The 12,125-nt window shown below is 41.6% G+C and overlaps 1 protein-coding gene and 1 long non-coding RNA gene across 5 annotated transcripts in view; both read left to right on the forward strand.

Annotated features, from left to right (window-relative positions):
* The first annotated feature begins 111 nt into the window (after nt 1-111).
* HOOK3 (hook microtubule tethering protein 3) overlaps nt 112-12,125 on the forward strand; it is a 107,943-nt gene continuing 95,929 nt past the window's right edge. The window contains exons 1-2 of one of the 4 annotated variants that reach the window (XM_081809604.1): nt 112-389; nt 8,735-8,820. In XM_081809604.1, the coding sequence (XP_081665730.1) occupies nt 333-389; nt 8,735-8,820 (143 nt within the window). In that variant the 5' untranslated portion in view covers nt 112-332. Of the gene's footprint in view, nt 390-597; nt 1,028-8,734; nt 8,821-12,125 lie in introns of those variants that run through there. The other 3 variants (XM_081809593.1, XM_006735350.3, XM_081809596.1) reach the window with 3 other exon arrangements.
* Nucleotides 1,038-6,315, forward strand: LOC145718279 (uncharacterized). Its single transcript, XR_014141694.1, has 3 exons — nt 1,038-4,348; nt 4,568-4,974; nt 5,761-6,315. It is a non-coding gene; the product is annotated as an uncharacterized LOC145718279 (long non-coding RNA).

Raw genomic sequence — 12,125 nt, forward strand, 5'->3', positions numbered from 1 at the left:
TGCGCAGTGGCTCGTCGGCCGCCGCTCTGGCCAGGGCCGGCGCTCTCCGGAGGAGGGGTGTGGGGGGCTGGAGGCGGGGACGCGGGGCTGCGGGCGTGGCCGGGGGCGCGCGCGGCGGGCGCGCGGTCCCGCGTGAAAGGAGAAGGAGGGGCAGCGGGGGTGACGGTGCGAGAGCTGCTGGCAGCGCCCGGGCGGTAGTCGGCGGCCCGGGCCCGAGGAGAAGGTGGGCCGGAGGCCAGGTCAGCTGCCCCGACCCTCCGACGCAGCCCCAGACCGAGCGGCAGCAGTTTCTGTTGAGGTGGGGAGGCGCTGCCAAGCCCCAGCTAGGGAAGATGTTCAACGTGGAGTCGGTGGAGCGGGTGGAGCTGTGCGAGAGCCTTCTCACTTGGGTATGTGATGACTGGCGGGTCGGGGGAAGACCCCCTCCCCCAGGTCTCCTTTCCGGGATCCCCCACGCTTGTCGCGGGGGGCGAGCGCCGAGGGCGGCGGTGCCGTCACATCCGGGGCCTGGGGCGGGCGGAGCCGGGGGACGCCGGTGCGGGCCGCGTCTACCCCAGCGGCCGGGCTGGGCGGGGAGCGCCCGGGAGCGAGGGGACTCGGCCCCAGGTCGGGGGGAAACTTGCCGGGCTTGAGGTGTTGGCTGCCCTCCGAGAGGAAACAGGCCCGGTGGAGCCTAATGATGGGGTGCAGGCGGCACTGTGATTAGGATTGTTGTTGTTTGCAGCTGATGAGGCGCTGGCGCTTCCCTCTCGCGCTGCCAGGGACACCAAAGCGTTGGCTGTCTCTGCGCTCGGCGTAGCCGGTAGAGGCACTCGGGACCCCTGGTTACGACGTTCCTCGCCTTTGTTGTAGCATTCGCGGAGGACTGAGGGTAGCCCCTTGACGGATGAGCCAAGCCCACTGGAAGAGAAAAATACTTTGAAGGGAGGGTAGGAAAAATACGAAAAGGCACCCAGAGACGGTATTTAAAATGCGAGATGCACTTCAGAGATTAGAAAGTAAGCGGTGTGGAGATACTTATTTAAAGGTATAAATATAAAAACAAATCTGGAAGATATGTGGGTATCATTAATGGAACTCGACAATTTGGGGCGACGTTGTGGGCTTCTAATCTTAAAGTTATTAAAATTGTCATGTTTTAAAGTAAATACCTGTTTAGTTCTCATGCTAATAATTGTGCTTTTAGCAGCCTCTTCGAGAGCCGGTCCTAAAACTCAGGCTGTGTGTTTCACAAACCTTGGTGTCAGTTTTTTGGGGTCGGGGGCGTGTGTGTATGTATAGAGGTCTGCAGAGCCACGGGATAAACCTAGTGCTTTTTCTGGGAGTTTTACTCACTGCTAAAAATGTTAAATGTCATTTCTAGAATAAGACACTAATATATTTATTGAGGTGACTACAGCATTTGGGTTAATGTTAAAGGTAAGATACAGATGTCAAAGAAATTCTGTTTAGTGGTGCCTTGATTTATAAGTTCAGGTCCCTAAAATACGGATGTCACTTTCCTTTGTGGGGGCACTTCCATGGAAAGGTTAGAGAAGCATTGCCTTAGGTAGGTTGTAACAAAGGTAGTGTAAATACTGAGTTTTGGGGTTTTTTTTAGATTTTATTTATTTATTTGAGAGAGCGAACACCAGCAGAGGGAGAGGGAGAAGCAGACTCCCCTGCTGAGCTGGGAGCCCCACACGGAGCTCCTTCCAAGGACCCTGAGATCATGACCTGAGCTGAAAGCAGATGCTTAACCGACTGAGCCACCCAGGCGCCCCTACTCTGAGATTTTCATAATGTGTTCTGTGTCAGGAATCAAATTATGTCTTCTGAAACAATATACACTGGTAGGGCTTGATATATTCTGTAACTTTTATGTTAGGCTATTCTTGGGATTTCGGGGTGTTTCTGTTTTTTGCAATAATATATAGTTAACATACAGCTTACAAATATAGTGGATTCCAACTTCAGACGAGAAGATGGGTTTCACTACTCTCTTTTAGAGAAGAGAAAAACTGCTAAGCTGCATAATGTGGCCAAGGCAGGGGAGAGAGAAAGGAAAAGAATGAACACATTCTTTGATACTATGGAAGGAATAGATTTGGCAGAGGTTGTAAAAACAGAAGATTGAGGATCTTAAAGTGTGCCTTTTGAGTCTGTACAAGTAAGTTCCTCCCTCAATGCTAGGAAAAGGCAATAGGGCAAAGATGAGGAAGCTAACTGAATCTGAAGTAGGGCTTCATTGTTTAAAGTCTAGAAAGACAAGTCTTAAAAACAGGTGTATTTGAAGGGCATCTGCAAAAAGATGGTGATCATTGCAGTTATTTGAGTGAGAAATGCTAACAAAAATATAGAGGAAGAGTCTTAGAGGGAAGTTTGAAGGGATCCTAAGAGAATCACACAGTATGAGAGCATCTATTTAGAATCTGGTAAATGTCAAGAAAACAAAATCCGGGTTATCAGATATGGAGAGAGGTCAGGGAATATGGTGTTGTAGAAAAGGATTTTTGAAATGTCACAAGGAAAATTTTTGGAGAAAAGATTAGAGATTTTAAGTAACAACTGGAGGGCAGAGTCTACACAAAGATGTACAATTCTAAGATTTGGAAACATTTTAAAACCTTATGCATTGAAATGTTTCAAAATAGAGTTAAATGCTGGCTTCTCTTTAAGTTGTCATTATAAAAAGCAGAATAAATGTTTATGCAGAAAATGAGGTAGCTAAGTATACGTTTAGTCTAGTAATTCCCCTCATATCTGGAGGCCAGCTTATGCTGAAAACAATTCCAAAACCAAGTGTAAGGGAAAAAAATGTATGCAATATACTCCAAAGAAAAGACTCCCATTGGCGTGCCTGGCTGGCTCAGTCAGTAGAACATGTGATTCTCAATCTCAGGGCAGTGAGTTCAAGCCCCACAGTTGGCATGGAACCTACTTAAAAAGAAAAGACAAGACTCCCATTTGGACTAATTTACTCTGCATAAACTTATAGCCACATGTGGGTTCTGTGCACACAGGTTAGGTAACTGCAACACTCGGCAAGGTACAGACAGCTGCCAGTGACCTAGAAGATCTAAGAACTGAAAGCTCAGCCCCACGTGATTCATTCTCTGAGCTGACAGCCTTACAGAATTAAAGAACCTCATGCTCAATTATTGAAGATCATAACTATGATCTTGAATATCAAAAGTTTATTTTCACTACATAGCATTTAGTACTAGATAGGAAGTAGATAGTACACTTTAGAAATTCTTCCACTAGGAATAGTTAAAATAATAAAACCTCAGGCACTTAAAAGGGATGAGTATTAGTCACCTATCCAGAATTCATTTCTGTGGACATTGAATTGCCTTAAATGCTGGATAAATTGCTATTGTATCAGAGCACCTACTAGCCCAAGAATCAAATGTTCCAAATTTTTGTTGAAAGAGGAATACTTAAGAGAAGACAGAGTATTCTCCTACTGGTGGAAAACACCTTAAGCTTAAATTCCAAATCAGAGTTTATGCAGCAAGCAAGTTCAGCAGGATGTGCTTGAAAATTTCCACTCTACCTCCTCTCCCCACCCTCTGAGTCAAATTGTGTTCTTACCTGTTAAAGAAATCTGCCCTGCCTACTACACCTGTCAAGCCTAATTTCTTTTTTTTTTTTTTTAAGATTTTTTATTTATTTATCTGAGAGAGAGAATGGGAGACAGAGAGCATGAGAGGGGGAGGATCAGAGGGAGAAGCAGACTCCCCGCTGAGCAGGGAGTCCGATGCGGGACTCGATCCTGGGACTCCAGGATCATGACCTGAGCCGAAGGCAGTTGCTTAACCAACTGAGCCACCCAGGCGCCCCAAGCCTAATTTCTTGAACTTTACATTAAAAGATTGTTCTTTCTTAGGTTTTAGAGACTGAAAAACCAGAAAGAGTCTGGAATGCTACCAGTTAATGGCAAGAAGTTAAGTGGGAAAAGAATCCTCACATAGGCTAAGTACATTTCTTCTGGGAAACCCAGCAAGATTAACCTACCCTTGTAATTTTCATATTACCTAACAGCCAATAAAATGTATACTAGTGTATAGACTTGGGGAAGGTATCATTTTTGTGATTGTATCTTCCACCTTCCATTCTGTCTGCCTAACTCCATTCTACCAACAATTTTTGTTCTGTGATGGAGGAATAATCAGTGTACAGAAGTTAAAGCACATTTTTAAAAAGCGTTTTCTTTTTTAAAAATTGAGGGTGAATATAAAATGGTAGATAAGAGCATAGGTTCTGACATTTGAACCTGGGTTCAAATCCTGGTTTTGTTTCATACTAAGTATGGGTGACTTTGGGTAAGTGTGACTTTATCTCTGTTTCAATTGCATTCATTCAGGTGGTTCTTTTTTTTTTTTTTTTAAAGATTTTTTATTTATTTATCTGAGAGAGAGAATGGGAGACAGAGAGCATGAGAGGGAGGAGGGTCAGAGGGAGAAGCAGACTCCCTGCCGAGCAGGGAGCCCGATGCGGGACTCGTTCCCGGGACTCCAGGATCATGACCTGAGCCGAAGGCAGTCGCTTAACCAACTGAGCCACCCAGGTGCCCCTCATTCAGGTGGTTCTTATGCTTTGGTATTGATTAGCATTGTTAGAGTGTTCATTAAAACACTGATTGCTAGGCCCCATGTCCAGAGTTTGTAATTCAGTAGGTCTGGGCTGGGGCCTGAGATTCTGATTGCTAACAAGTTTCCAGGTGATGCAATTGTTAGTGGCCTGGGGACCACATACCTTGAGAACCACTGCTCTAAGGCAGGGATTTTTAATTTTAGCATTATTGACGTTTGGGGTTGGAGAATTCTTTGTGGCAGTGCCCTGTGCATTGTAGGACATTTAAAAGTAGCATCCCTGGCCTCTACCCACTAGATGCCAATAGCACACACCTATTTGTTAAAACCAAAATGTCTCATAGGGAGAAAAATCACCCCTAGTTGAGAACTGCTGCTGTGGAGATACTAATTCCAGGTGATCTCATGCTTTACTTTTATCATGCTTTTGTGGGGGGAGGGTGAGATGGAGTTGGGTGATGTTAATAGAGCTTCTTGGAATTGAAAGAGAGGTTATGACCTTTTAGGTAGAATTTCACACCTTAATGCACTTAGGTGTATTTATCTTTAAATTTTACCCTACTGCTATCCGGACACATCCTGTTAGATATTAACTCGGAGTTAATGAGAAGTGGTAGATGATAGATTTTTTTTTATTAAAATATAATTCACATACCATAAAATTCATTCTTTTATTTTTTTCTTTAGAATTCTTTTTTTTTAAGATTATGTTTATTGGACGGTGCACAGGGAGCGGGGAGCAGGGCTCGATCCCAGGACCCTAGGATCATGACCTGAACCAAAGGCAGATGCTTAACTGACTGAGCTGCCCAGGCACCCCAAAATTCATTCTTTTAAAGTGTACAATTCAGTGGTTTGTAGTATGATCACAAGGTTGTTCAACCATCACCACTAATTCCAAAAACATTTTTATCATCCCAAAAGGAAACTCTATAAAGCTAGATTTTCTTTGGGACCTGCTTTACTTTTATTTCAAGCACAGGTGGACATGTAGCCTTCATGGTCAAGTATTTATTTACCTTAAGAGCCAATACAGAGAAAGTAATTGTTGGAAGCCACATTTTAAAAATCAGAATGAAGATAGCTTTTTCTAAGTCCTAATAGAGAAACAGAATTTTAGTACTAAATTACATTATTGAAGAATTACTTGCTTTATTGATTTTTTTTTCTTCTAATTGGCCAGAGACAGTTTCCTAATCTGCTTTGGATCAGAGGGTTCCAAATGCCCAACCCGTGTCCCACCACATAATTATTTGATGAGCTTGTTAAAAGTCGATTCCCAGTCTTCTTCAACTTTCCAGAAGATTCTGATGTACACCAGGTTTGGGAACACTGCTTTCGACTTTTCAAAATATCTAATGTACATTCATTTTCTCATTTATTCTTTTAGCAAAACACCTCTCCATAAGGTATTTTTCTCAATTACTAGATTAAAAAACTCTTATTAGGAGAGGTAAAGTGGCACACCCAGGTTCACACAGAAAATTAGGAGCAAAGCTGGGATAGAATTAGTTCATTACATTCAAAACATACTCACTTAGGGCTTATTCTGTTAGACATTGTGCTAAGATTAGTGGTAAAGAGATAAATGAGATGTGGCCCTCACTGCCGCCTCCTTTTCATTCTAAACCTACGAGAGAGATTGATTTATCAACTGTAAAATGAAAGCAGGTGCTTATCTTTTTTTTTTAAAGATTTTATTTATTTATTTGAGAGAGAGAGAGAGAGAGAGCATGAGAGGGGGGAGGGTCAGAGGGAGAAGCAGACTCCCTGCCGAGCAGGGAGCAGGGAGCCCGATGTGGGACTCGATCCAGGGACTCCAGGATCATGACCTGAGCCGAAGGCAGTCGCTTAACCAACTAAGCCACCCAGGCGCCTGCTTATCTCTTTTTAAACTACATTGTTGTTACCACATTACTATTGAGGAGAGAGCTGGAGATAGTATAGAATAAAATTTAGTATCAGTTCCTGCAGATATTTATTTGTTCCATTTATTCATTTACTAATTATTGAACCTGTACCATGTATGAGGTTAGTGTTAGGGGATGGCTTCTTTTCATTACTCTCCCAAATGGATACCTAGGTAAAAACCACTTGCTATGTGATCTTTAAGATAATTCCCTTAGTTTCGGGGCGCCTGGGTGGCTCAGTCGTTAAGCGTCTGCCTTCGGCTCAGGTCATGATCCCAGGGTCCTGGGCTCGAGCCCCGCATCAGGCTCTCTGTTCAAAAGGGAGCCTGCTTCTCCCTCTCCCTCTCCCCCCGCTTGTGTTCCCTCTCTCGCCGTATCTCTTTCTGTCAAATAAATAAATAAAATCTTTAAAAAAAAAAAAAAAGATAATTCCCTTAGTTTCACCACCATAACCATCACTACCCACAAGACTCTCCCATATAGAAAATATAAAGAAGTTACTGCATTTGTCAGTAGCTTTTTTTTTTTTAAGATTTGGTAAATGATACAATATAGAGAAGTAGACACCTACTGTTACGAAGTGAGAAAATTACTAGAACAGAATTACTAGAGTTAAGGACAATTTGTATTTATCAGAAACCTTAAAATGTGCATACACTTTGACCCAGTAATTTCACTTCTGAGTATGTAACCCAATAAATAAAAATGTGAGAAGACCTGAGTGTTATTCCTAATATTTCCATTGTCTCTACTTAGTTTGACCTCATCTGTGTTAATAATGTAAAATTACTAAAATAGGTCTCTATGCCTCTTCCCAGGATGATCTTTATACGGTGCAAATCTGATGGCCTCAGTCTCCTACTTGGGAGTCCTTTGCTCCCCCCCCCCCCCCCGCCCGTTGCTCTTAGAATAAAGTCCTAACATGGCTTATGAGGTTTTGCACAATGCTGCTCCGTCTTTCGCCATTATATTCTCTTCCCTGTTCCATCTCTTCCTTTTCCCCACCCCCATCCCATGCTAAGCCGTTTTTCATTCCTAGACTACATCCTACTCTCACTTCTTTTTTTTTTTTTTTTTAAGATTTTATTTATTTGACAGAGAGATACAGCGAGAGAGGGAACACAAGCAGGGGGAATGGGAGAGGGAGAAGCAGGCTTCCCGCTGAGTGGGGAGCCTGATGCGGGGCTCGATCCCAGGACCCTGGGATCATGACCTGAGCCGAAGGCAGATGCTTAACGACTGAGCCACCCAGGCGCCCCCCTACTCTCACTTCTAATATTTGTGTTGCTATTTGCACACCCTATCATATTCTTTCATTTTGCTAACCTATAAACTGTGGGAGAGCATGGCCGCATCTGTCTTTTCTCAGTGATTTATTTCCTTCTAAGTCTTGGTTGCACTACTGGGTATAATCATTGTTGGCTCAGCTGTATTATCTTACTCATGGAAATAATTTCTATTTCTTGACCATGTTATGCTGACCAGTGCAAAGTTAGTTGTTGATTTTTTGGTTTTTTGCAAAGTTAGATCTAATTCAGAATACATTTAGTCTCAAAATTGAATATCTAACCTCAACTGTAGTGAATGTGACTTCTGCATCTGTGTAAAGATATTTTCGTTTTGAGTAAAAGAAGTCTCAACCTGGCCAGCCTTAAACACGTCTATCTCGCATAATAGGCTTCACTTTTTTTTTTTTTTTTTTTGATTCAGTGGCTCAATTTTGGCCTCAAGAACCTAGTTCTTTGTATCCCTCTTCTCTGTCGTACACTGCATTGGCCTCATCCTAAAAGGTATTCCTTTTAGTCATCCTAAGATGACTGCTGGTGGCATTTGAGGCAACATATGTGTTCACAGCAAGAGGAGATGGCTTTTCTTTCCTAGAAACTCAAGTTTAAGCATCTCCCTGCAACTCTTTGGTTCAAATTGTCTTTACCTTTGAATCCTAAGTTAGTCACTGATAGAGGGGATGAAGGTACCATGACTTGCTTAGATTGGCCATCTGTAAGGAGAATGAATGGATGCTGGGATGTCACCAGGTATCTGCCACAATTTCTTTTCTACCTAAGGGAAAAAATGACAATGAGAACCTGCAGGAAATTGCCCATAAGGGAAAGATTTTCCAACTCTACTGCTTTTTAAAATTTATTCCAGCTCTCAAGATGAGATAATCATAAAAAGAAGCCTAAGAAATCTCCTATATAGTTAACCATGGAATCTCCCCCCTAACCCCCCCTTTTTTTCCCCCAGATCCAGACATTTAATGTGGATGCACCATGCCAGACTGTAGAAGATTTAACGAATGGGGTTGTGATGGCCCAGGTTCTTCAAAAAATGTAAGAATAAATTGTTTTATCTTTTTGTATATTCTTATATATGAATATTTATTAGATTGAAAACATGGCCAAAAAAATGTTTACATGAAATGTGTGTTGCATGTAGAATAAGAGCTGTAAATGTCAGTTATTATTTTGATGGCATGTACTTGTTTAGGTACAGATTGACTGGCTGAAAGTTTAATTAGGGCCATAATTGTTAAAACAGTCCATTGGTTTTAGCAGAATTATTTGTTCTTGTGTTTTTCAGCATAAGCTTGGCAGAAATTTTCATGTTAGTGATGAGATTTCTCATTGTAGAGAATCCAGAGGCTTACTCCCTCTTTCTTTAGGATTATGCTCAAATGTTATCAGTGAGGCCTTCCCTGACCACTCATAAAATAAGTGACAACCATTCCCCTATGCTCTGCTGTATCCCTTTTAACCTTTTATGTTCTTCTTTGAGGTATGTTAACATCATCTTATATACCATATATTCATTTGTTTTGTGCTGCTCCACCCGCCACCCATGTATATACACATATAGTGTAAGATCCACACAGAGACAAGGAATTTGTTTTGTTCACTGTTGTGTCCTAGCACAAGGTTGGTTTTTGGCTGAATCATATGACAATGCCCTTTGAAGGGTCACAAATGGTTAAATATCATCAGTTTTTCATGATTCAGCCTGCATCATGGATACTCATGTCTACCAAATGTTTAAAAGAATGACATACTTGTTTGGGATATACGAAACATACCTGATTCTTCTAAGTACTTGAAAAAATAGAGGTTGTAAAATTGATGTTGTATGGCTATCTCCAACTTGATCAGGAAATTTTCAAATAAAACATTACTTCTAAATTTAAGAAATCATTAGGCTTGATGTGACTTGGGGTATACTTTTGTCTTTTGAAGCACTGGGCACCTGTAGGCCTTATGATATTGGAAGATTTGCATATAACTAGCTGGGATTTCCTGCAGTTTTGGTAAGAATCCATATCAACAGTAAATGAATTCTTGCTGTTGTTCACTTTGCAGTGAGCTATATAGAGTTGCCCATCTGAAAAGCAGTTCAGATGCCTGCATTTCAGAGAATCTGTGTGTCTTTAGAACTAGGGACTGATGATTGAAAACTAGCTTGCTGTCGCTTTCTTCTGTAACTACGTGACACATCTCTCCAGATACACAGGCGCACAGACTTTTTGATGGAGCTTGAAAAGGCTCATTTGAAACCTGATGAGGCTTGGTTCTAGCACTCTGAAAACAGTGATCCTGTGATTTTCATGGTCACCTCTGAGTGGTGCCCTAATAATTTTTAGCCTTGAATGGTCTCGAGAATTTCACTGAAGCTAAGTAAGCTTTCCAAGTATGTGTCAGTAAATGAGTTTTTTGCTTAAGTTAGTTAGGGTAGGATTTCTGTCATTTGCAGAAACCAGAAGAACTGTATGTGTATATTGTTTTACCAAATCAGGATCATAGCATACATCGTAAAAGCAATTAATTTACCAAAGTCTTGTAGGCATATTTCTCATCAGTACTTAGTTTTTTACCTTTTTTCCCCAAAATGTCTTCCTTTTGTTACGGTTAAACATATATGGAAAAGTATACTAAAAAAGTGATGAATATGTGTGTTTATGTATATCATCTATGTATTTGTGTATACACATCTGTGTAACCACCACCCAGATTGAAATATATAACTTATCTAGCCCCAGATGGTTCCCTTATGACCCTCTCTAATCAATACCCCTTGCCCAATGATAGCCATGATTCTGACTTCTACACCAGTAATTAGTTTTTTCTGTTTTTGGACATCTTATGAAGGGAATCATGCAGTATGTATTCTTTTGTGTCTGACTCCTTTTCACTCAGCATAATGTCTGAGATTCATTCATATTGTTGCATATTATCTATTTTTAATAACTGTATAATATGTACAACTTCAAGGAAGTTCAGTTCCTCCTTGTCCCTTTGATATTTATTGAATGGCTATTTTGTGTCCAGCACTGGTGATACAGGGGTAAGCCACAGGGCAATTGCCTTCAGAGAGTTTAAAACCTTGGGGAAAACAGATTTTTAACTAACTATGAAAACAAAATTGCTATTATAACCAGTGCTACAGGGCAGAAATACACAATGTTATGAAAGTTTGTAAAGAGACATTTAACTTAAGGAAGTCACAAACATTTTACCTGAGAAAGTAAAGAAAAGAAATCTTTTTTTAAGTTGTTTTTTTTTTTTTTTTAAGATTTTATTTATTTATTTGACAGAGAGAGACACAGCGAGAAAGGGAACACAAGCAGGGGGAGTGGGAGAGGGAGAAGCAGGCTTCCCACGGAGCGGGGAGCCCGATGCGGGGCTCGATCCCAGGATCCTGAGATCATGACCTGACCCGAAGGCAGACGCTTAACCACTGAGCCACCCAGGTGCCCCAAGAAATTAAATCTGAAAGAAGATTGGTAACAGATTCCTTAGCATACAGAAGACCGTACACAGAGGAGGCCGTACCAGCTGATAGTATGGTGAATACTACCACAGAAAGAAAGAGGGAGCATGTTACAAAATGAGAATGGAAAGAGAGATGTTGCCAGACCATATAGGGCCTTGTGTCTTTATTCCAAGGGATAGGACAAGCAATTTGGGAGGTGCGGAGGCAGGGAAGAGTTAACAGGGTCAGATTTACATTTTTTTAAGTTTTTATTTAAATTCCAGTTAACATACAGTGTAATATTAGTTTCAGGTGTACAATAAAGTGAGTCAGCACTTCATACAAGTGCCCTCCTTAATCCCCATCACGTATTTAACCCTTCTGGTAACCATCAGTTCTCTACAGTTAAGAGTCTGTTTCTTCCTTCGCCTCCCTCTCTTTTTTAATCCCTTTGCTCGTTTTGTTTCTTAAATTCCGCATATGACTGAAATCATATGGTATTTGTCTTTCTCTGACTGATTTATTCTGCTTAGCATAATACTCTAGCTCCAGGGACACCTGGGTGGCTTAGTCGTTAAGCGTCTGCCTTCGGCTCAGGTCATGGTCCCAGGGTCCTGGGATCAAGCCCCGCATCGGGCTCCCTGTTCAGTGGGAAGCCTGCTTCTCCCTCTCCCACTCCCCCTGCTTGTGTTCCTCCTCTCACTGTATCTCTCTCTGTCAAATAAATAAAATCTTTAAAAAAAAAAAATACTCTAGCTCCATCCATGTAGTTGCAAATGGCAAGATTTCATTCTTTTTTGATTGCTGAGTAACATTCCATTGTATATATACACCACATCTTCTTTATCCATTCATCATTTGATGGACATTTGGGCTGTTTCCATAATTTGGCTAT

Source organism: Leptonychotes weddellii, chromosome 2 (genome assembly GCF_054177405.1).
Source record: "Leptonychotes weddellii isolate Sample4059 chromosome 2, ASM5417740v2, whole genome shotgun sequence".
In the NCBI taxonomy this organism is placed as follows: Eukaryota; Metazoa; Chordata; class Mammalia; order Carnivora; family Phocidae; genus Leptonychotes; species Leptonychotes weddellii.